This window comes from Nuphar pumila, chromosome 5 (genome assembly GCF_984573655.1).
Source record: "Nuphar pumila chromosome 5, dmNupPumi1.hap1.1, whole genome shotgun sequence".
NCBI classification, from domain to species: Eukaryota; Viridiplantae; Streptophyta; class Magnoliopsida; order Nymphaeales; family Nymphaeaceae; genus Nuphar; species Nuphar pumila.
In genome coordinates this window covers 19,890,850-19,912,584 of record NC_143253.1, presented here as the reverse complement: position 1 = coordinate 19,912,584, position 21,735 = coordinate 19,890,850, and the positions used below count along the sequence as shown (strand labels likewise).

General features: G+C 36.1%; 1 protein-coding gene across 1 annotated transcript; it reads right to left on the bottom strand.

Annotated features, from left to right (window-relative positions):
* Positions 1-175: 175 nt before the first annotated feature.
* Positions 176-18,747, bottom strand: LOC149837028 (protein APEM9-like). Its single transcript, XM_090007211.1, has 6 exons — positions 18,636-18,747; positions 18,154-18,318; positions 10,946-11,023; positions 9,816-10,104; positions 739-1,121; positions 176-458 (listed from the first exon to the last, which is right to left on the bottom strand). The coding sequence occupies exons 1-6, from the start codon at positions 18,677-18,679 to the stop codon at positions 329-331; spliced, it is 1,089 nt and encodes a 362-aa protein (XP_089863337.1). The 5' UTR covers positions 18,680-18,747; the 3' UTR covers positions 176-328.
* Between the last annotated feature and the right edge of the window lie 2,988 nt (positions 18,748-21,735).

The following is a 21,735-nucleotide window of genomic DNA, read 5'->3' as shown; positions in this document are numbered from 1 at the left end:
GCTTGCAATTTATAGGTCAGTATGGTGCAAATCTTGAGCTGCTCTAAACTCACTTCTTTATATTGATAGGAGGACCCATCTGCTCTCATACAAATGGACTTTGATATTAAAAAAGTGCGTGATTAACTATTTCTATAATACTAAGGCTGGTAAACTAGCTGAACAAGACGAGGAATAAAATAAATATACATGAGAATTTTATCACTTTCAGGAAAATTATTCAATATCCCTTTATGCCTCCCAAGTAGAACAAATGAGAGAGAGAGAGTACAAGGTACTAACATTCACTTATACATCAAAGAACCAGCTATGATAAATACATGCAGGGTTATCTGTGCCTGTGCGTTACAACAGAAGGCGGCTGAATAGCCGCGAGAGGGTTCACTTGCATAGAAAATGCAAGCTGCCAGGAATCAACAAGGACCCTTCTAAGGCCTGATATTTGTTTAGCAGCAAACCTGCATGAAAAATAGAAAAATAAATGACCACTAAAATATCCTTGCTGTCACTTTTGCAGGAGAAAAATAAAAAACTGATTTATTGAGGGGGAAAAGCACCCATATGCTTGCTAACATTCCCATAAAATGCTAAGAACATGAGTTCAATCAACTGAGGCAATCTTCCACTTTTAAATTTTTTCACATAAGCAATTGAGGGACTCTTCCACCATTTCTTTTCTTCACAGGTATATAGAAAATAAACTTAGGTCATAGAAAAGAGATGAAGCAGATAGATTACCGCTTTAAAGTGTTCCTTTTCTTTTGAAAAATGTAGAGAACTGCAAAGATGAATAATCCCCCAAGCATGGGCCTTCCATGGCTGACGACTAAATGAGCATCCCCTAGCTTTAATGTGATAGCACGGAAGAACCAAAAAAATGGGTGAAAAGCTTTGAAGAAACAATCTAAAGCTGGACAATGAGATGTTGAAACTTTCAATTTGACATTATCATCAATGTCTGTATGTTGAATTTCAATTCTTGCATATTCCTCTGCACAAGATAGAGCAGAATCTGTGCTAGAAACAGCATGATCACATTCTACTGGCTGAGGCTTTCCAGGATCAAATGACGAGTCTGAATTCTTTGGATGACAGACAGTGTGCAATTGCTGCAATAACTCCTGCAGAATTTTAAAATAAATTCTGAAGATACAAGACAGGAAGTAAAACATGATTTTGAAGCATGTAAACCAACTAAAAAGGGAAAAAATAAAATTCACTTCTTTGCAGATATCCACTGAAACTAAAGTAATTTCTGTCCTTACAGAAACTAATAATGGATTTATTAATATTGAAAAAATAAATTGATCGATCTCTATATGCTTTATTCTTCCATTTTGAATAGGATTGAGAGATATCTTGAATGCACTTTGATTATCATAAAATAAGATAGAGCTTGACATCTGTTGATATAAACCAGATAATAGATATCTTATCCAGATGATGTTGTCGTCGTTGACCTATATTCAGCTTCAATGCTCGACCGAGCTACTGCCTTCTGCCCAATCAGCATCTGAAAAAGCTATAACTGATAAAGCAACTTTATCAATATCGTTTTTCCAATAACAAAGCCCATCACCAAGAGTGCCTTTCAAATATCTAAGAATTCTTTTGACAACCTCACAGCATGAGTCACACGAGGGCATTGCATAAACTGAGAAACTTGATTGACTGCATAAACAATGTCAAGACAAATAAAAGTAAGATATTGAAGCATACTCATAATACTCCTATACCTTGTAAGATCATAAAAAATGTCTCTATCACGTCCAAGTTTTTGTTGTAAAACACTTGGAATGAATATCGGCTTGCAATCTTTCATTCCAGCCCGATTGAGTAAATCAATAGTATACTTATGTTGTGTCAACACTAATGAGTATTTTCCTCGATCAACCTCAACGCCTAAAAAATATTTAAGGTTTTCAAGTCTTTTATTTTGAATCAACTATTCAGCACACTCTTGACAACATCAATATGGTCTTAGGAATTTTCTGCAACTATAATATCATCAACATAAATGAGTAATATTGTAATCTATTTATGACCTTTGTAGATGAACAAAGAATGATCCAGAAGCCTATTTTAGCCCATATAGAGCTTTGTTCAATCTACACACATAGTTGGCTGGATCTTTTTTATTATACCCTTGCGGCTACTCTATATACACCTCTTCTTTGAGGTCTCCGTGCAAGAATGTATTTTTAACATCCAGCTAACTTAAGTGTCAACCACGATCCACTGTTAGAGAAAGAACAACTTTGATAGTTCCCATCTTCACTATTGGACTAAATGTTTCATCATAGCCCAACCCATGTTCTTGGGTAAAACCCTTTACAATATGTTGTCATCTAGTTTATATTTTATTTTAAAGACCTATTTTGATCCAACTACATTCTTATTTGTAGGTCTTTTTACATCCCATGTGTTACATTCATATAAAGCCTGCATTTCTTCATTTAAAGACCCATTTGTTAGATTTTGAGGCCTGATTATATGATCGAGGTTCTTCATGGTGAGATACAACTAAAAATATTTGATGGTTCATGTTGAAATTTTCATAACTTACCCATTTATCAATGGGATGTTGCATTTTTCTAGATCTTTTGATTATTTGTCCTTGTTCATTGGGATTATCTTCATATTCGACATTTCTTGTTCTGAATTGTTGTCGAATGTATTTTTAGATTCAATATTTTGAGTCCTGCCTTCTATGCCATCAAAATAATCAACTTGTTGTCCCTCAACATTTGGTTTGTCTGACCCCACATGTGCACCTTCTAATTTGTCATTGTTTGCATTATTTGTTGTTGTTGCCTCGATATAGAACATACCATCATCTAATCAAGCCTGATATAGTTGTTTTGACTGTAGTTGAACACTTTGTACATTGTTGTCCTTTGAAACAAAATCAGATTCATCAAAAACAACATTTCTGGATATACAAATGCATTTATTTTTAACTTCATAGCATCTATATCCCTTATAGTCATTTACATATCCAACAAATTTGCACACATGAGCCCTTTTGTACATAACATGTGCAACTCTATGCCTTTAGATAATTATAATCTGAATGTTGGCCAAACAATTCATAATGTGGTGATTTATATTGCAGCCTATGTCACATGGGTGCGGGTGCGGGGATGCGATACTTTAAAAAACCTTGGGTGCGGGGGTGCGGCGGGGCAAAAATGTAAATATATATATATATATATATATATATATATATATATTTGAAGTTTTAATAGCTAACATTGTCATAATTTAACAATTAACATTGTCATAATATCATTCACATGCAATATATCAAATTAACAATTATATAATTTTATTCTACGTCATAAAAACTAACACCGCAATTAAATCAACCTAAATATCAATCAAATACGTAAAGCATAAAAAAACTAAATTACATACCAAAAGTATATCCTACAATATATAGGACGATGAAGTAATGAATCTTAATAATTTATTGTTTCATCATCAAATGCATCATAAGAAGGAAGACTGGGCTCAGATAAATCTATGTTTGTCATGTTGAAATCATGCTCTCCCTCGAAGTCACACTCTTCTAGGTTTATACTCCAAAATTTAGATGTTTCTTGTCCGCGTTACAAACCCAATTTAAAAATGTTAAATGCAATACAAGTATATTTAAATAAAAACTAAGAAATAATCAAGTATTCATCATTGGTTTGCGAAAGTAGTCGAAGATTTGAATGAACATATATTAAATCATCTACACGTTTGCTAGTGAGTTTGTTTCTCTTCATGTTGTAGATTTGAGAATATGTGCGCCAATTTCTTAAACAACAAGATGAACTAGCAGGCTGCGATAGCAATCTTAATGCAAGACGTTGGAAAAAGGGTGTTTTTGATCCAAATGTTGACCACCATGTAATAGGATCTATATTATCTTTCTCTCTCGCGAGTAATGCTTGTCCATATAATCTCGAAGATGAAAAACTTTCAAACTCTTATGTGACTTGATTTAGAAGATATGCTTCTGAAAAAAGTTTTGTCATACACATATTTCTATGTATTAATAGCTCTGGGTCTAAATTTGGAGGGACACGACCAATACCACCTACCTGCCATTTTTTTGCATAATATTTTGGATTAAGAGAATGTGGCATGCAATGCAAAGGAGTGTTGCTCTTATCACATCTTCTCACTAAAATTGAATGAATATGGTTAAAAAAAATTTAATAATCCAATGCAGGATTTTTTTCTTCATACTTGAAAACTACAACATGTATTTTTTCAATCATATTATCCCACATTTCATAAACTTTGTGAAGCATGATCTCATCCTTATCAAATTTTCTCAACATTTCTCAAATAGGTTGCGTAAATTGAAGGAAGTATACCACTATGTCCCAAAACTCATGAATTTCTTAATTTCTTGAGCCTTGACATCATCATCAGCACGATAGAATGTTCAATTTTTATCAGTCACCATGTTAACCAAAGCATTCTTCATTTTTTTAATCATCTTCACTATCACAATGATGGACGCAAAACGTGTTTCGGTGACCTTCAACAATTTCAAGTCAGAATGCCTATTAAATATAGCATTAGCACGATGGTGGTTAACAACAAAATTCCTAATGCTTTTGACATTTCTTTCTAAATCTTCAATCCATGAACATAAAACATATGTTTGTGAATTTTCTTCTTCTTTGGGGTTGCAGATGCTCTTTAGGGCCAAATTTAAGTTGTGTGCTACAGAGGGAGTCCAAAAAATATGAGAGTACTCACTCTCCAAACTCAACGTTGCACTTTTACAAACTAGAGTGTTGTCTGAAATGATTTGTACTACTTTCTGATCACCCACTTATTTTATGACTTTTATAAACAACTCCTTCAAATACTCTGCATTTTTATATTCTCCATATGCATAAACCGTTTTCGAGAATACTGGGTCACTAAGAGAACAAACAATGAAATTGATCAGTGGATGCCTTTGAATATCCGTTCATCCATCAAAAACAATAGAAACTCCATTTTGCTCCCATGAATATTTTTTAATCTCCAACAACCTCTCCACATTTGCCCTATCTTCTGCAAGAAGTGTGGTTCATAGTTTTTTTGAGTTTGGAGGCACATAGCCACTCAAATTACAATTTGCCAAAGATGTTACTAAATCCTTCAAATAAGGATTTCTAGCCGCATTAAATGAGAGTGAACTAGAATAAACATACCTCCCTACTTTTCTATCTATATCTTCCCTTCCATATGTATTGAATGCTGGTTGTATCGTTCATCTACCTCTTACATTGACTTTTCTTTTTTTTTCAGCATCTTCTTGGTGGCTTCCAAATGACACACTAATTACACAAGAATTACTCATTGTCTTTCTCTTCTCATATTCTTCTTATATTTTCTTGTATTGTTTTCGCATTGCCTCATCAACTTTTCTGCATCCTTAAATGTCATGTCCTAGTATCTTCAACAAATGAGTCTTTACTCTTATGTAAGACCCAACAAAATCTCTTTCACAGAGCTTGCATCGAAATCTCTTGTTTCCACTACCTCCTTCTCCTGTTTTTGCAAGCTTATCTACATGTACCCATAGTGGCTCCATATCATCACTTCCACCATAACTATCAGCAAAACTAGCAGCAGAACTCACATGTGGGGATGAGGATGAAGTCCTTTCCCTTTATCCGTCATTTTTGCCCTGAAAACACAAAAAAAAAAATTATATTAAAATCAATTATGCACACAATAAAGATTCAAGATTTATAATATTGAGTGCAAAGTCAATAACATATACAATAAGTTTAAAAAATATAGTAGTAGTACGTATAAATAAATACCGAAAGGTACGTAGTCGAAGCGGACCCAAACCCAACTAGAACGACAAACAAAAGGCCAAGGGTGGGCTCAGTTGTCAGACTGAGCCCGACCCTGGCTCGCAAAAGAAGGTTGAGGGGTGCGCTCGGTTAGTCAAGCCGAGCCCAACTCCCAGCTCACAAAGGAGGGTTGAGGGATAGGCTCGGTCTGTCAGGCCGAGCCCAGGGCTTGGGCTCGGTTGTCAAACTGAGCCCGACCCTGGCTCGCAAAAGAAGGCCGAAGGGTGCGCTCGGTCAGTCAGGCCGAGCCCAGCTCCCAGCTCACAAAGGAGGGTTGAGGGGTAGGCTCGATTTGTCAGGCCGAGCCCAGCTCCGTGGTCGTCCAGGAAAAACGAGGAGGGGGGGAAGGGTTGGGGCCTCGCCCCACCCTGACTGTCGAAAAAACAGAGAGCAGGAAGGATCTCACCCCCTCCCCTACAAAAACAGGGAAGCAGGGAGGGGCTCGCCCCCTCCCTTAAAATCAGAGGGAGCAGGGAGGGGGGCTTGACCCCTCCCATGAAATCAGAGGGCGACCCCCTTGCCGGACAACATGAGGGAGGGGCAAAAACCTTTGCTGATAGGTTACAGGCAGGCGGCAGGGGGTCGCCCTCGCCGAACTGCCGAAAAATCAAGGGGAAGGGGCAAAAAGCCCCAACCGATAGGTCAAATACAGGCGACAGGGGGCGTTGGCCCCGCCGGCCTGTTGAAAATAAAAGATCAGAAGAAGGAAGGGGATGAGGGAGAGGTTACCTGAGAAGAGCATGGCCGTCGTTGGGGTTGCGGGTGGGGTTGACGTCGGTGATCGTCGGAGGTCTATGATGAAGGAGAGGAGGAGGTGGCATCGGGCTCCCCTGAGAGACGTCGAGAGGAGAGGAGGCAAGCAAGAGAGCATAGGAGCACGGAAGAGGAGAGGATTAGGGCAAAAAAAAATGCCCTAATCCTCTCTTCGCAACCCATTTCATCAGGCAAAAAAAATTTTTTAAGTACAAAAATTGGACCAAAATGACCCTAGGTGCATTGACCGCACCCAGGGTCGGGTTGACCGCACGCGCACCCGCATAGCGTCGATGCGGGTGCGGCACCTGGTTTGCCGAATTCCTGTGACTTAGATTACAGCATTTTCATAGGCAATATATTAATGGTATGCACGACTCTATAGAAGACCTCTGTCCAAAGGAATAAAGGAATAGATCCTGCATTCATCATGGCTTAGTGCACTTTCAACAATATACTTGTGTTTCCTGTTAGCAAGTCCATTTTGTTGAGGTGTCCGGGAATAATATACCCTTTTATTACCTCAATTCTCCTTAAGATATCGAATAAAGTTATTTAAAGAGTACTCAACCCCATCATCACAGTGAAAATTAAGAATGGGTAAAGAAAACTGAGTTTGAACCATAGCATGAAAGTTCTTAAAAATTGTGAAAACTTCATGCTTATGTTTCATAAAGAATATCCATGTATACCGAGAACGGTTATCAATGAGAGTGACATAATATCGGCTCCCGAAAGAAGAAACAGTTGGAGTTGGTCCCCATACATCTGAATGCACGATTTAAAACAATTTAGAAGCTCTTTCATTATTCGAAATGAATAAAAGTACATGACTACTAGACACTTAACAACTAGGACAAATATTATTTAACTCATGACTCAAACTAGATACTAGAATCAAATCATTGAAAACAAGCCTCTCAATAAAGGCCTTATTATAATGGGCTAAATGACTATGCTAGACACTTGACTTATTGGAATCTAATTCATTGACCAAACAACGTGACTTTTCATCATCTTGAACTGGAACACAAGCCAACGGATTCTCCTTGAAGAGATACATATTCTTTTGTCTTTCTTCTTCAGTGAACGCCTCAGAAACTTGTGAAAATGTTTGCACAAGTTGGGTCCACAATTCCATAGTTGTGCAATCATCCGGAATGCTTACCAAAACCTCCTCTGACAGTGTAAAGGTGATATACACCACCAACGCCTTATCACGTTTCATCCAGGAAATGTATTCTGGGTTTCGAACCTATAAGGATTTAATAACAGCCCCTTTTCCATCCTTTTCTTCCCTTAATATGAATTTTGGTGGAGTCTGAATCGATCCATCGAAATGACTAGAAAGATCTTGGCTCCGAATAAAAGGAAAGATTTGTCTTTTCCAAGTAAGAAAATTTGAGGTATTTAATTTTTCAAAAACTAACTGATTGAGGAAGCTTGCTGAAAGAACTAAAGAGGAAGTAGAAGAATCCACTGTCTGCGTTTTTTTTTGCAGCACAGACTCGGTCACGAAGAAATAAATATTTGATCAGCAGTAGCAAAACGATATATTAATTCCTAAGTAGGAATAATATATATATATATATATATATCCCTTTTTTTTAGAAAAGAAAATGGGTTCACGAGTTCTAGATCTGAAGAGAAAACAGGTTTAGATCTAGAAACCTGAATCTGGATTCACTTTTGAAGGGAGAAACAGGTTCGGATCTGAATCCAGATCTGAAATAAAGCACGACAGATTCTCAGATTGAGAGATTAGGGTTTGAAAACAGATTTTGATCTGGACTCAGATTTAGATCTAAAACAAAATAGGGCAGAGGGCTTTGAAACTAACATGAAAGACAGATTCACGTCCTTAAGAAAGGGGATCTTATCTGAATCTTGGTCCAAATTCAGATCAGAAAAAGACTTGAGAAAATGAGGATAACCCAAAACCAAAATCGTGGTCTAGGGTATTGAAACTAAGGTGAAAGATAGATTGACATCCTTAAGAAAGGGGATTTGATCTGAATCTTGGTCCAGATTCAGATTAGAAAAGGACTTGAGAAAAGGAGAATCCAAAACTAAAATCGTGGTCTAGGGTTTCAAATTTGAGAAAAGAAGGAAAGGAAACACCAAGATCTTTCGGGACTCACCGCAATGGAGCTCTGATACCATATAAGATCTGTAGATCTGCACTAGAAAACACAGTTTGCAGGGAAGAAGAGAGAGGAAAAAGAAAGGATTGCAACAACCGATTCTCCATGCCATTCCTTACGAGTCATGGGTTTTTTTATATTAACCATTAGGTTACATTCCAATAGTGCCCCTAGTTATAATACATAGAAAAGATACATAATGAGGGCAACAAAAGAAACATTAAAATACAATTACAAGCAGAAACGTGAAAATCAAAACATGTCAATCAATCTGGATCAAGACCCAAAAGCTCACATCTCAATAGTGTCAGGATAAAGAATTTGAGATGTTGAAGAACACTTGTCATTTGTGATCCCATCAAATGTCCACAAAAGTCATACAATCTCCAAAAGAATGCTTATATTTTGACATGCCTGCAACATTGTCCTCACACCTGTATTAGAGCAGCTCCCATGACTTAGCCAACTTTCGTCCCTCATCATTAAGTATTTCTCAACCATTTCACAAAATGTAGTTCTCTTGACTACTGAGTCACTGACTTATTGATTTGCACGGCAAGAACTTCAATGTGAATGCCAGGAAGTCCTGAACAATTTCACCGCCCTAAAGGTCCCATTGTGCAATAACCAATAGGAGTGAAAGTGACAAAATACACAAAATGGCCAAAACTATGTAAATTTACTGCAATCAAAAGATTATGATGGAAAACTCCAAGTTCCAGATACTGACAATGTTACTGCAAAAGGAAATTAGAATAGAAAGATTACATGAAAGCATTCAACCATCAAGCTGAGCAACAGTCTGATAATCAATCCTAACATTTTTTAGTGCAATAGAAAGATTACATGAGAAGTGTTCACCTAGTCTGAGAAACAGACTAAGAATCAATATGGACACTTTGGAAGGACGCAAGCATCAAAACAAGATTTACACCTACAGTAGGTTGAAAATAAACCATCCTATTCATAAATTAGAAAACATGGAAAGAATTGACCTGGAAAACTGAACAAAAGAAAAACGACAAAAGAAGTAAAATGTGGAACCAAAACATTATCCTGCCTGCATTTTGTCTTCTGGCAAATCAGCTTTTTCCAACCAGAAACTAGCAAGTTCGCCATTGTTCAAAACCTTCCCAAGGAGACAGATGGCATAAACTTTTGCAACCTCCACATACTTCTCAACCGGCAAGGAAGAACGATGAATATACCATTCAAATGATATTTGCGGCGGACCTGCACTTTCAAGGATATAGTGATGCTTCTGTTCTGCATGTTTCCAGCCACCAAGGAACTCCTCCAAAGTTTCTTGAAGTCCAGACAAGCATTTTTCTGATATTAGCAAGCAAGCCCTGTTGAACATGGTGTTAGCATCCTTTTAGCATCAAAACACATCATGGCATTTGCGCCAAAACATAAGAATCAAAGCCACACAAAACTGCCATAGGAAACTGCAAACATCATGACCATGGCCTGTGGCTGTAAATTATCATGGAACTTTTAGGAGATCAATTTGAAGCTAAGTCAGGATTTTGGGTTACACCAAGACAAACACAAATCAGTTTTAACTCATATTTGGCAGATGTTAACTTAAATGGAATATGCCCCACTACAAACCTGTTTTAACCAACGAATATGAAGATGCAGATTAACCATCATGTATCCTATAGCAGAAATCAGTTCCCATCCCTTCTAACCATTACTTTGTGAATAGTTTATGCAAATACCTTAAATTTGAAATTTTCTTCTTCAACTAGATATTCTAGTTCTTTCTGTTGGCGTGCTCTCAGTAACATTAGGAATTGTCTCAGAACAGCCAAGATCCTCATTTCAGATACTTGGGTGTATTTCTGGTGATATTGGTTAGTGGAGTTAGTGCTATATTGATGTTTTTGTAATGTAATACAACTTTAGTAATATTATATAAAGTAGTTGGATAACACGGTACGTTAGTAATAAAGTAGTTGGACATGGTTCTAAGGACATCACAATAGATTGTAGCACATGCAGCCTTATCTTCCAGTGGCTTCTCAATAACCCATTGACACATTGTTTTATTGTTCATGTGTCATTTATGTTCTTTCTTCCCTTTTTTCTCTTAGTGTTCTTCCAAGTTTCTTCAGTCTGTACTCTCTACACAACAAAACCATCATCAAGCCACATAGCATTTCAGCAATAAGAATTAGAAAATACCCAGTAAGCAAAAGCGGCACAGGTATAGCCACAACTGAGCCAAAGAGAGACTGGAGCTCCTTCAGGATACCATGTGTCCTGCACAATATTAATCATACAATCAGTAGTATGTACATTTCATTATAACTACATAAAAAGTTAAACCTCAAACCACATAATGGTTTCTGCATGTGTGAAAACCTAATGAAGCCAAAATAGTAGTTATACATACAAATAACTCAATCATCATACTGTGAAGTTTTGAAATTTAACATCAATATTGCTCAGATAACAAGATTAATCCTTGATACAAAAAAATATTCGAAAAGTAAAGAAAACAACACCAATTAGACAGTCAATTATTTGGCACAAGGAATAAATTTAGTTAAAATCAAGCACATACAAGTATCATCTCTAGGATATGTCATATGGACTCTTCAAAAGGGTAAAAGAACCTGTGTCAACCGAACATGGGTGCCACAACAGACATGGCTGAGTGTGGGTTAACAACCCAACCATTTGGTCCAATTTTGGGCTTGGTCAACTCTGTCCAAGTGCAAAATAATCCCAAGTCAAAAAACCCTTAAAAACTTATAAGAAAAGAAAATTTATAATTGTATAATTGTAAATGCATTGAAGAGTGTGTATGTGTGTCGGTGTGTAGCCGCACCCCATTCCCATGTTTCCTGAAATTGTTGCGTCATAACCATTGTCCATACCTGTACCAGCACTCATGCGACAATGCCTCTAGAGTCTAGATTAAGTTTGAATGATATTTTGAAAACATGGAGTTGTATTTATTTGATCAAAACCATATTAAGGCATGTTTTAATGGACACAATTCTAAGCACTATCTGTAGATCAATGGACTATCAATGCTCCGAAGGACAACATACAAGGAGCTTCTTTCTAACTGTCCAAATTAAGATTAGTATCATTCTATGGATCAGATTTGGCATTAGTGAAAGGAAACAAGGTTCTCCAAAATATATTCACCAAGAGAACAAGGTAGACACTTAAAGAGTTATGCATGCACAACGTCGGGTCTCGTAATTGAGAGAGATGAGAGAGCTCCAACAAGTTGTTGTATAGTGTTGGATTTTTTAGTGGTTCCCATTATCAATCTTTATTTTGACATTTACAACTTCGAGAGTGCCAACCTGACCTGACAACAATATTTAAAGCAAATTTAGATTGAGTCAGTAAATAACCTCTAGAGGAATAAACAACTTTTATACCAAAAAAATACTTTAAAAACCTTAAATAAGTCATTTCAAAATGTGTTTTAATAAGTCTTTTTAATGTTTTCAACTCTCTGTTTGTCACCTCCTGTAATGATCATATCGTCCACATAAAAAAGAAGAAAAATAATACCAGTATCATAAATCTTAACAAACAAAGTTGAGTGAGTTAAGCAAGATTGAAATCCAATATCAAGTATAACTTGAATAAACCTATCATATCAAGCCTTTTGAGCTTGTTTAAAGTCATACAAAGCCTTATCTAAATGAAGAGTCTTTCTTTTAGGAATAACTATACCATACGGTGCCTCCATAGACTTATTCAAACAATTTATCATTGAGAAACACATTATTAGCATCCATTTGGTATATAGGTCATTTCTTCACAGAAGCAAGGGCTAGTACGGTTCTAACTGTAGTCATCCTATCAATTGGTGCAAAGGTTTTCTCATAATCTATTTCATACTCTTGGGTAGGGGTGGCAAAACCTGACACGACCCGTCCAACCCGTTTATCAAACGGGTCGGGTTAGTGTTAGGGGTATGCCAACCCGGCTGACCCGTTTAATACACGGGTTAGGCGGGCGGGTCAACCTATTTACCTGAACCCGACCCGCCAACCCGTTTACCCGACCTAACCCGACCGCCAACCCGTTTATTAAACGGGTTAACCGGGTTATGTCGGGTTACCCGTTTAATCAATGGGTCGGGCTCGTGTTTGCCACAGCCGACCCGTTTAATAAACGGGTCGGGTTCGTGTTGAGGTATGCTGACCCGCCAACCCGCCGACACGACCCGCCAACCCGACCCGATTGCCACCCCTACTCTTGGGAGTATCCCTTGTCAACTAACCTAGCTTTATACCCTTCAAGGGTTCCATAACTCTTGGTTTTTATCTTATAGACCCATCGAGAACCTATGAGTTTCTTTCCTAGGGAAATATCTTAGATAGTCCAAGTGTTCGTCTTTTCTAAGGCATATAATTTTACCCTCATGGCTTCTACTCATTCAGAATGTTTCTTTACTTTAGCATAGTTTGAGGGTTCTATGTAGGAACGTATCAATGCAATGTAAGCTTGATACTTAGGTAAAAAGGACTCTTATGACACAAATTTTCTAGGGGATTTTGATACTCTCGATGACCTTATAGTTTGTATTTCTACATGGCTTTCATTAGTATATCTTTCAAGGGCACATGGATGTTCAAAACTACTAATCCTGGAATATTGAATACAATCTTTATTTTGAGATTGTTCTTCACTTATCTCATTGTCATGAGATTCTTCTTCACTCACCATATCATTTCTGATGTTATGATCTTTATCACAATCATCAAACTTTGGAATTAGATCCAACTGAAAAGAATACTCAGTTATGTCCTTAGAATTTTAAAATTAAAAAAAAATAATTTTCTAAGAAAGACTCTTGAAACATATAGTTTCTTATTTTTAAAATCAAAGCATCTATAGTTTTTTTGGTTATTTGCATATCCCAAAAAGGCATAAAAAATAGCACGAGAAGAAAGTTTGTCGTTTTTATCAGTGAACACAAAACATTTGCATCCAAAAACCCTAAGTCAAGAATAATCAGGAGTAAGTTTGAAAACTTTTTCAACTGGTGATATATTTTTCAAGATAACAGATGGCATTCTCTTAATAAGATATTGCGGTCAAAGTGGCTTCGGCCCAAAATTCCTTCAGTACTTGATTTGAGATAAGCAAAGTTCATGTGGTTTCTATGATGTGCTTATGTTTTTATTCAACCAAGTTATTTTGTTGTGGAGTATAGGGACAAGATTTTTGACGTGTAATACCATTTGATTCTAGGTAATCTTTAAAATCTTTTGATAAAAATCCTCCCCCCTGAATCAGTGAGAAAGATAGAGATATCCTTTTAAAATTGGTTTTTTATATTTGAAAAAATAAAAAGACTTCAAATTTATGTTTGAAAAAGTAAATTCATGTGTCTAGTAAAGTCGTTAACAAATATCACATAATATGCAAACTCACCCTTAGATACAACAGATGTTGAGCCCCAAACATCTGAATGTATTAACTCAAGTCGTCGTGTAGAGACAAAAGTTCTTTCTTGAAATGACAATCTTTTCATCTTCCCAAGAATACAATCTTCACATGTAAAATTTTCAAGATTACAAAATTTTTCCAAAATTGAAAAGTATTGCATTTTGGATACATTAAGATAATCAAGTCTTTTATGCCATAAATCCAAATCCAGTAAGGTATTTTTGGGTACTTCCAAAAAATCCATGTAATATAACCCTCCTTCTCTATGGCCTTCCCCAATCAACTTTCCTGTAAGGCGATCCTGCACTCGACAACCAATAGAAGAGAAGAAAACATTATACCCATCGTCAGATAATTGAGAGACAGACCAAAGATTTAGGTTTAACTTAGGAATATATCTAATTTTTAGAATAAAAAAACCTTTTGAAATATTTTCAAAATTTCTTATTCCTTTTATCTCAAAGGATGTCCCATCAATAGTAAAAATGTTTGACTTGCTTGAATTATGACATTCGGATACGATATCACTATTTGATGTCATATGAAATGAGGCACCTGAGTCAAGAAGCCAAAGAGTCTTACAGGGGTCAGATATGCCAACAAAAGAAACTTCAGCTCTAGTTGATGAAGCTCCTTTGAGAAGAGGATGGAGAGCTTCCACAAGTTGAGTCAAGGACATGCTTTCAATGTTTGATTCTTGTGTAGCTTTGAGCTCACTTGTCTCTTGTACAACCGATGTTACCTTCCTCTCATAGGGCCTTTTTTAATTTAGGACAATACGTCTTGACATATCCTGGTTCATGACAATAACAAATAATTTTTCTTCTTAAACTCATTGTCTTGTTTTCCATAGGTATCATTGTTTAGTCTCCCATAATATGGTGCTCTGTAGGCATGGATATGGTTTTCCGGCTTAGACACAGCTAGGACCGAATCATCTTCTTTAGATATCTTTTTTTTTAGTCTATTTTCCTCCATACTTAGCTCTTCAATAGTATCTTCAATAATGAGAACTTTTTCTCTATGAAAAAGAGACTATTTGATAGACTCAAACTCCAGTCTTAGACCATTGATGAATTGATAGAAATGTTTTGAATCAATTTGTCCTTGACGGAGTTCTATCTTCAGGACAATGACATTGTGGTTCAAGAAGAGTCAACTCATTCCAAAGGTCAGACAACTCACTAAAGTATTCTCTAATATATTTTTTTCCTTGAGTCGTAGTGAGTACTTTGTCTTGTAAGTTACAAATATGGGCAATATCTTTAAGAGAATACATTCTCTTGAGATAGTCTCATGCTTTATTTGCATGTTCAAATTTAGCTAGACTCGAGCACTTCTTGATATCAACACTACTAATGAGTCAAGACATAATCTTGTCACATTCTCCATTCTTTCCATTTTTTCTCATACGTGGTCATAGCCTTAGTTTTTCCAACCTCTGTAAGAGGTATATCCTTTTCTCCTCCTATCTTAGTAAGGATTAGTTTGGGTTTTAAATCCAACCCATCCACTAATCCCCACAACCCTTTCTCCAATATGAAATGTTTCATTATTGAAGGCCATGTTACAAAGTTTGTGTCATTGAGTCTGATGGGTTTTAGGATGACATTATCATTGTCATCCATGTTTACAAGACCTAAGAGAAAGAATAGAAGATAGAGAGGAGATAATCAAAAGCATCACAAGCATTCCACCACCAAGAGAGCACCTCCAATGAAGAACACAAACCCACGAGCACTCCACCACCAAGAGAGCACCTCCAATGAAGAGCACGGACACACGAGTACTCCACCACCAAGAGGATACAACAATCTCACAAGTACTTGAGTAAATTTTGCAAAAGAGACTTTATCTCTTCAAAGTCATGAGTATCACATGCTCCAATGCACCGAAAAATCAGCTTGATCTCCAAGCTTTGATACCATGAAAGGAAACAAAGTTATCCAAAATATATTCACTAAGAGAACAAGGTGGACACTCACAGAGTTCCACCAACGTACCAAAGGAACACACACAAGCCACAAAATGGGCTCACACACAAACACCCACTAAAGGGGCAAATACAAGGAATAAAATATAATATTTTATTGATCAAGACTATGCAAGAAGCATGTTTTGAAGAAGGGCTTTGCCCCATATTTATACACAATAAGGAGAGGACTCATGGAGAGTTGTTGGGACCCCAATGACTCCCCATGATGACTAGTCAACAAATGTTGACTAGTTCAAAATCAAAAAGCAAAAAACCTAAAAAATCTAATCCCAGTTACACTAGTTATATTACATATAAATATATATATATATATATAGAGAGAGAGAGAGAGAGAGAGAGAGAGATATGTGTGTGTGTGTGTACATTTATTTTTATGGAAAAAACAAGTTCCCATATACAATATAAAGATCATGCTCCAACAGTAAGCAAATTTAATACACAGACTAAACCTGTGGTAATCGCATATATTCATGATACACAAATTCTAATTCAATCCAAATTTAAATCCAAACTGTATGTGCATGCACATGTATGTATATGTGTGAAAAATTCTTCTGGCTGCTTGAATATAGCAAATGGTTGGTACAGGTCAAGTTCCCAACCGCTAATCAAAATATCCTACCCACTAACAGAAATAAATAGGTGAAGAGATCTGATTATCGCATCCATTTTCAAGTTACATGCAGTCAAAAAATGAGCAATACTTGGCAATGAAAAGTCAAATCCTTTTTTAAAAGCATTATGTGAATGCAGTTACTTTTATTCTGATGTTGTTATCCCACCTATGTCATCTCCAAAAACTACATGAAAACCAAAAACAGTAGTAGTGTAATCACCAAACATCATCAACTCATTTTTGGACTTCTAGGCATTGGAAACTACCCATGGAAACTCAAGTACACAAGAAACTTATACAAACTTATAGTGTGTGCTATATTCACCAACACAATCCAACAGTTTTTTAGCGCCATTGGTGCTAGTGCTAGAACCCACTATATATGGATACTAGTCAATGAATTTTTCACTCTTACAAACATCACAATGTTGCCTAAATTAGTGAATCCAAATGTTACACACATCATTAAATCTTGGACAAATTATGGTTGGAAAGTATTTAATATGTCAATCAAACCCTAAGCACACTCCATTTTTACCTTGCCAAGCTGTGTCCTTGCAGTTTATACCAATCTAACCAAATACAAAATGGATGTGCTTTGGCTCATACCAGATTTAGGCCAACCCTGGTTTTAATTTTTCAAAACTGTAGCTTTCGCTTAGGGCGTTCATTAACCAAAACTAACACAAAAATACAATCTAGTTATATTCTAATAAATGGGGCTGCGTAGCACGCATGAGAAGGCATTTCCTAATGTTGCTGGACAGGGTGAAATACCATAAATTGACCATTAAACATTCAGTCATCTCACTCCCACAAATTCAAACCTCAAAGACTAATGTAGATGGTGAGATAAAAAGTGGAAGCCGGTTCAGAAGTACACCCATACATTGGTTCCAGAACTTTCATTGCTGAATAGTCCATCTTTTCAATCTTGCAAGCATAGAACAGGAAAAACTATGCACAACTATGATCTGCTCTCAGAAAGGCCTCGGAAATGAGATTAACTAGTCTCATGCCCTCACTTGGAGAAAAAAACGGTGCTTTTGCTGATTGATTTAGATATATATGAAAGAAGGGGAAAGAGTGGATCCTAGAATCTGTTTATAACATAACCGTGCCACTATTAATTAGAGCTTTCAATAGACTATGAAGATGCTTTATTTGCTAACTAATTGGATTACTAATGGTATAAGAATTGTTTGGATACTATTGCGTGTGTGCGTGTGTGTGTGCCCGCGTGCGCGCGTTGCACGTGCCATCAAGAAACCATCAATCTCCCTATCTCAAAAAATGATCACGATAACAACTTCATGGTAAGAGGGAAAATAAGAAACAGAACAAAATAAGTACCTCCCCAACTCTTTGTATGATTGAATCCACACCATCCCCGAACACTCCACCATATTTTCCAGCATGTCTTTATCTACTGATTCCTCAAATGTAAGCTTACACAGACGTTGCAGCATAGAATAAGATCGAGATGCAGCCTCCTCAAACATACACGAAACAAGGTAGCTGTCCATTGAACAAACACAAGCAATTTCCATTAAACAGGAACAACCATTTTGATCACGGCGTTCGTTTACGCGCGTGTACCCATAAAACAATTCTCACCAACCATTTAAAGAAGAGTTAAACAACTTTGAGTTATTGTAATGCACTGAAAATCTCGTTGGAATTAACGGGATTTAGCAGAGAACCATATTAGAACAGCTCAATGGGTTGATGGTTATACTCCAAAATCAAGAGAGAACTCAAGGGGAAGCAACAAGGATCCTAAAAATCACGTTGGATGGTAATGAATTGGGGATGGAGAAGGGTAGAGGGATTACCTCTCTGAGAGTTCGATTTCTTCCCAACTTACGGGGAATTCCATCTTCAGAAAGTGCGCAGTAGTCTCTCTCTGTGTGCGTGAGAGAGAGAAAGAGAGAGAGAGAGAGGTGGAAAAACTCACAACCTGGTTTCTAATTGAACTGAATTTCGAGACTTTTCGTAATATTACACTAGAACCAAATCATTTTTCTAAAACACACTTAAAAGTTTTGGCAATAACAACAACACGCCCAAGTTTTTTATATTGTTGTAAAAAGCAATGTTGTCACTATCGTTGTATAGGCCTGAATCGCAGGTTCGCATCGTATCGGCCTGATCATACGGTACAAGGATGATTCGGCTTATTTTTTATAAATTTTAAAAAATAATTAAAATAATTTTTAATATGAATATGGAAAACCCATCCAAAATGGCCGGTTTGTTCCCCATTAATCCACTTTGAATAAGAAGTCATTATTCATTTTAATTTTAACATTTCATCATTTGCAAGTTTGATAGCCAAGGGGGTTTGGCTGTGGGGTAGGGACCTTAGCCACTACACGGTGGTTAAGGTTCCATTCTCATTGGCCCTTTGGGCAAAGGGGCTGGGTCATGGGCTGCTCTTCAAACCCGAGCCCGTTAAGAACCAGGCCAAAACTCGACCCATTAGTAAATAGATCGGATCGTCTTCGGGTCGGGATGCACTTAAAACTTGACTGGCCGGCCTGATGCCCTCTCCTATACACAATGTTACATTGACTCTTATTTCAGTCTATCTACAAAAGGTGACACATAAACCAGGGACTAAGACAACCTAAGGTGAATATATGGATAACAATGGGAAAGGATATGTCATACAAGGGCAGTATATGTGGTAAGATTGGCCACATCAGGAGGAAGCACGCATAAAAGTATGTTTTAATAACTATTATTGTGAAATGAGTGTGTTTATATGTGTTTTTTTATATGTATTTGTTAATAATTATTTGCTTCTATGTATTTATCAAGAGTTTTTTAATGAATTATTTCAATGTCTTGTTCTATGTGTAACTTAAGTCTTTCACGATGTCACCTAAAGAAAAATATGACAGCATGAAGGAAATCAAACTCCTAACTCAACGCAAGGATCCAATTGTGGTAAGATGTATAATAAAATAAGTTATATGCGTATACAATTAGTGATAATACATGTATGTATTTATATTCAATTGCAATTGGTTATGAAAATAGGTTGATGACAATCAGCCATATGAACGTGAAGTTGTAAAGATGCTCAAGTATAATTTCTTCATAGACACTTTGTTGGTCAGTGATACAAGTGTTAGGTTTGCATATTTGTTTGTTTATAATGTTTGTATGTAGACTCATTTGAATCTAACATGATCATATCACATATAACGATTGTGTAGCATCTGTATATATTCATAAAAAGACTTATTCAAAATCACAATCATGACATGGTAGCAGAAAAGAAACAAACAAAAATTATTTACATTACATCCTATTTCTCGTAAAGCTCCAAAGCAACGTTCATGTTGTTTTTCTACCGACTAAGACAAATTAATTGTTGAACATTATTCACAGCAAATAATTGAATGTCCCAATAAGAAAGAAGTGGCTCATTTTTTCTTGGAGAACCAAAATATATTGTATCCTTTTAAAGAATGTGACAAGGTACCCATTGAACAACATTGCATAGTTACATTTACAAATGTCACCGCATATAATGTGTGCTTATATCTTGAACTCGATTTATGTAGTAGATCTTAATTTCTCTTAACTCGGGTAATCAACATTGAGTTTTATCGGAGATGATCGTGAAAGAAAAAGAGTTCAAACTCTACAATTCTATGAGAACCACATATAATGCAGATAAGGACATCAAAAATCTATTACAAACTTATTATTATTTTTCTCTCATATTAGGTATGATTAATGTTGTGTTGCAACTTAAATTTTTTGTAAAGTGTTTTGGCTACAACATTTACTATGAGTCTCATTGATGATATTTCCTAACAAAAGGCTGATTAATTACTTTGCACACATGTCTAAACTCAATATGTATGTATACATGTTATTGACTTTGTATATGATTGTTACAGGATTGGTTGTAGTATATTTGACATGATGTATATGTTATACTTGGATAGAAATACAAAACTTGTTTTTCTATCATTTGTTGCATTAACATAAAAATATGTTATTAGCAAACAATTAATTTGCTTACATTGCAAGAACACAAAACAAGACAAACACATACTACGAGAAATTAAGAAAAACAAAAACAAAAAAGCTCAGAAAAAGACAGAGAAAGAGGCAATAAAGCAAAAAGGACTGCAACACAAAACAAAAACAAAAAAAGCAAAGTCAACTACCACAAAAGATTCAAAGGTCAAGCAAAAGGCAGAGGATGACAAACAAAAGGAAGTAGAGGAGGCATCAAAGGACCTTGATGAAGAAGTTTGACATAAAAAAATATGAGATTTTCTGAGTCATTGTTGACAATATTATAATCAGACGTTTTGTAAATGACTATGATTACAAAGTTATGCACTTTTACAGTTTATTGTTACATTTATGTAGAATTTACTTTAATTATAAAGTTATGCAATAGTTATGTAATAACAGGTTATACAAAGTTATACATTAATTGGTATATAGGTCACAGTTCACAAACGGAGGACATTCGTGAATAGATGCTTATGTTGCCTATGTTCGCAAATATAGGTCATAGTTAGCGAATGAGAGACATCCACAAATAAAAGCATATATTTATAAATATAAGTCATAGTTCACAAATAGAAAACATCCATAAATAAAAGCCTATGTTCACAAATATAGGTCATGGTTCGCAAAATAGGTGCATCCACAAATAGAAGCCTATGTTCATAAATATAGGTCATAGTTCGCAAAAGGAGTACATTCGCAAATAGATGCCTATGTTCTCAAGTATTGATCATAGTTAACAAACGTAGGACATCTACAAATAGAAGCTTATGTTCATAAATATAGGTCATAGTTCACAAATGGAGGACATCAACAAATAGAAGTCTATGTTCACAAATATAGGTCATAGTTCACAAAAGAAATACTTCTACAAATTGAAGTCTATGTTTGCAA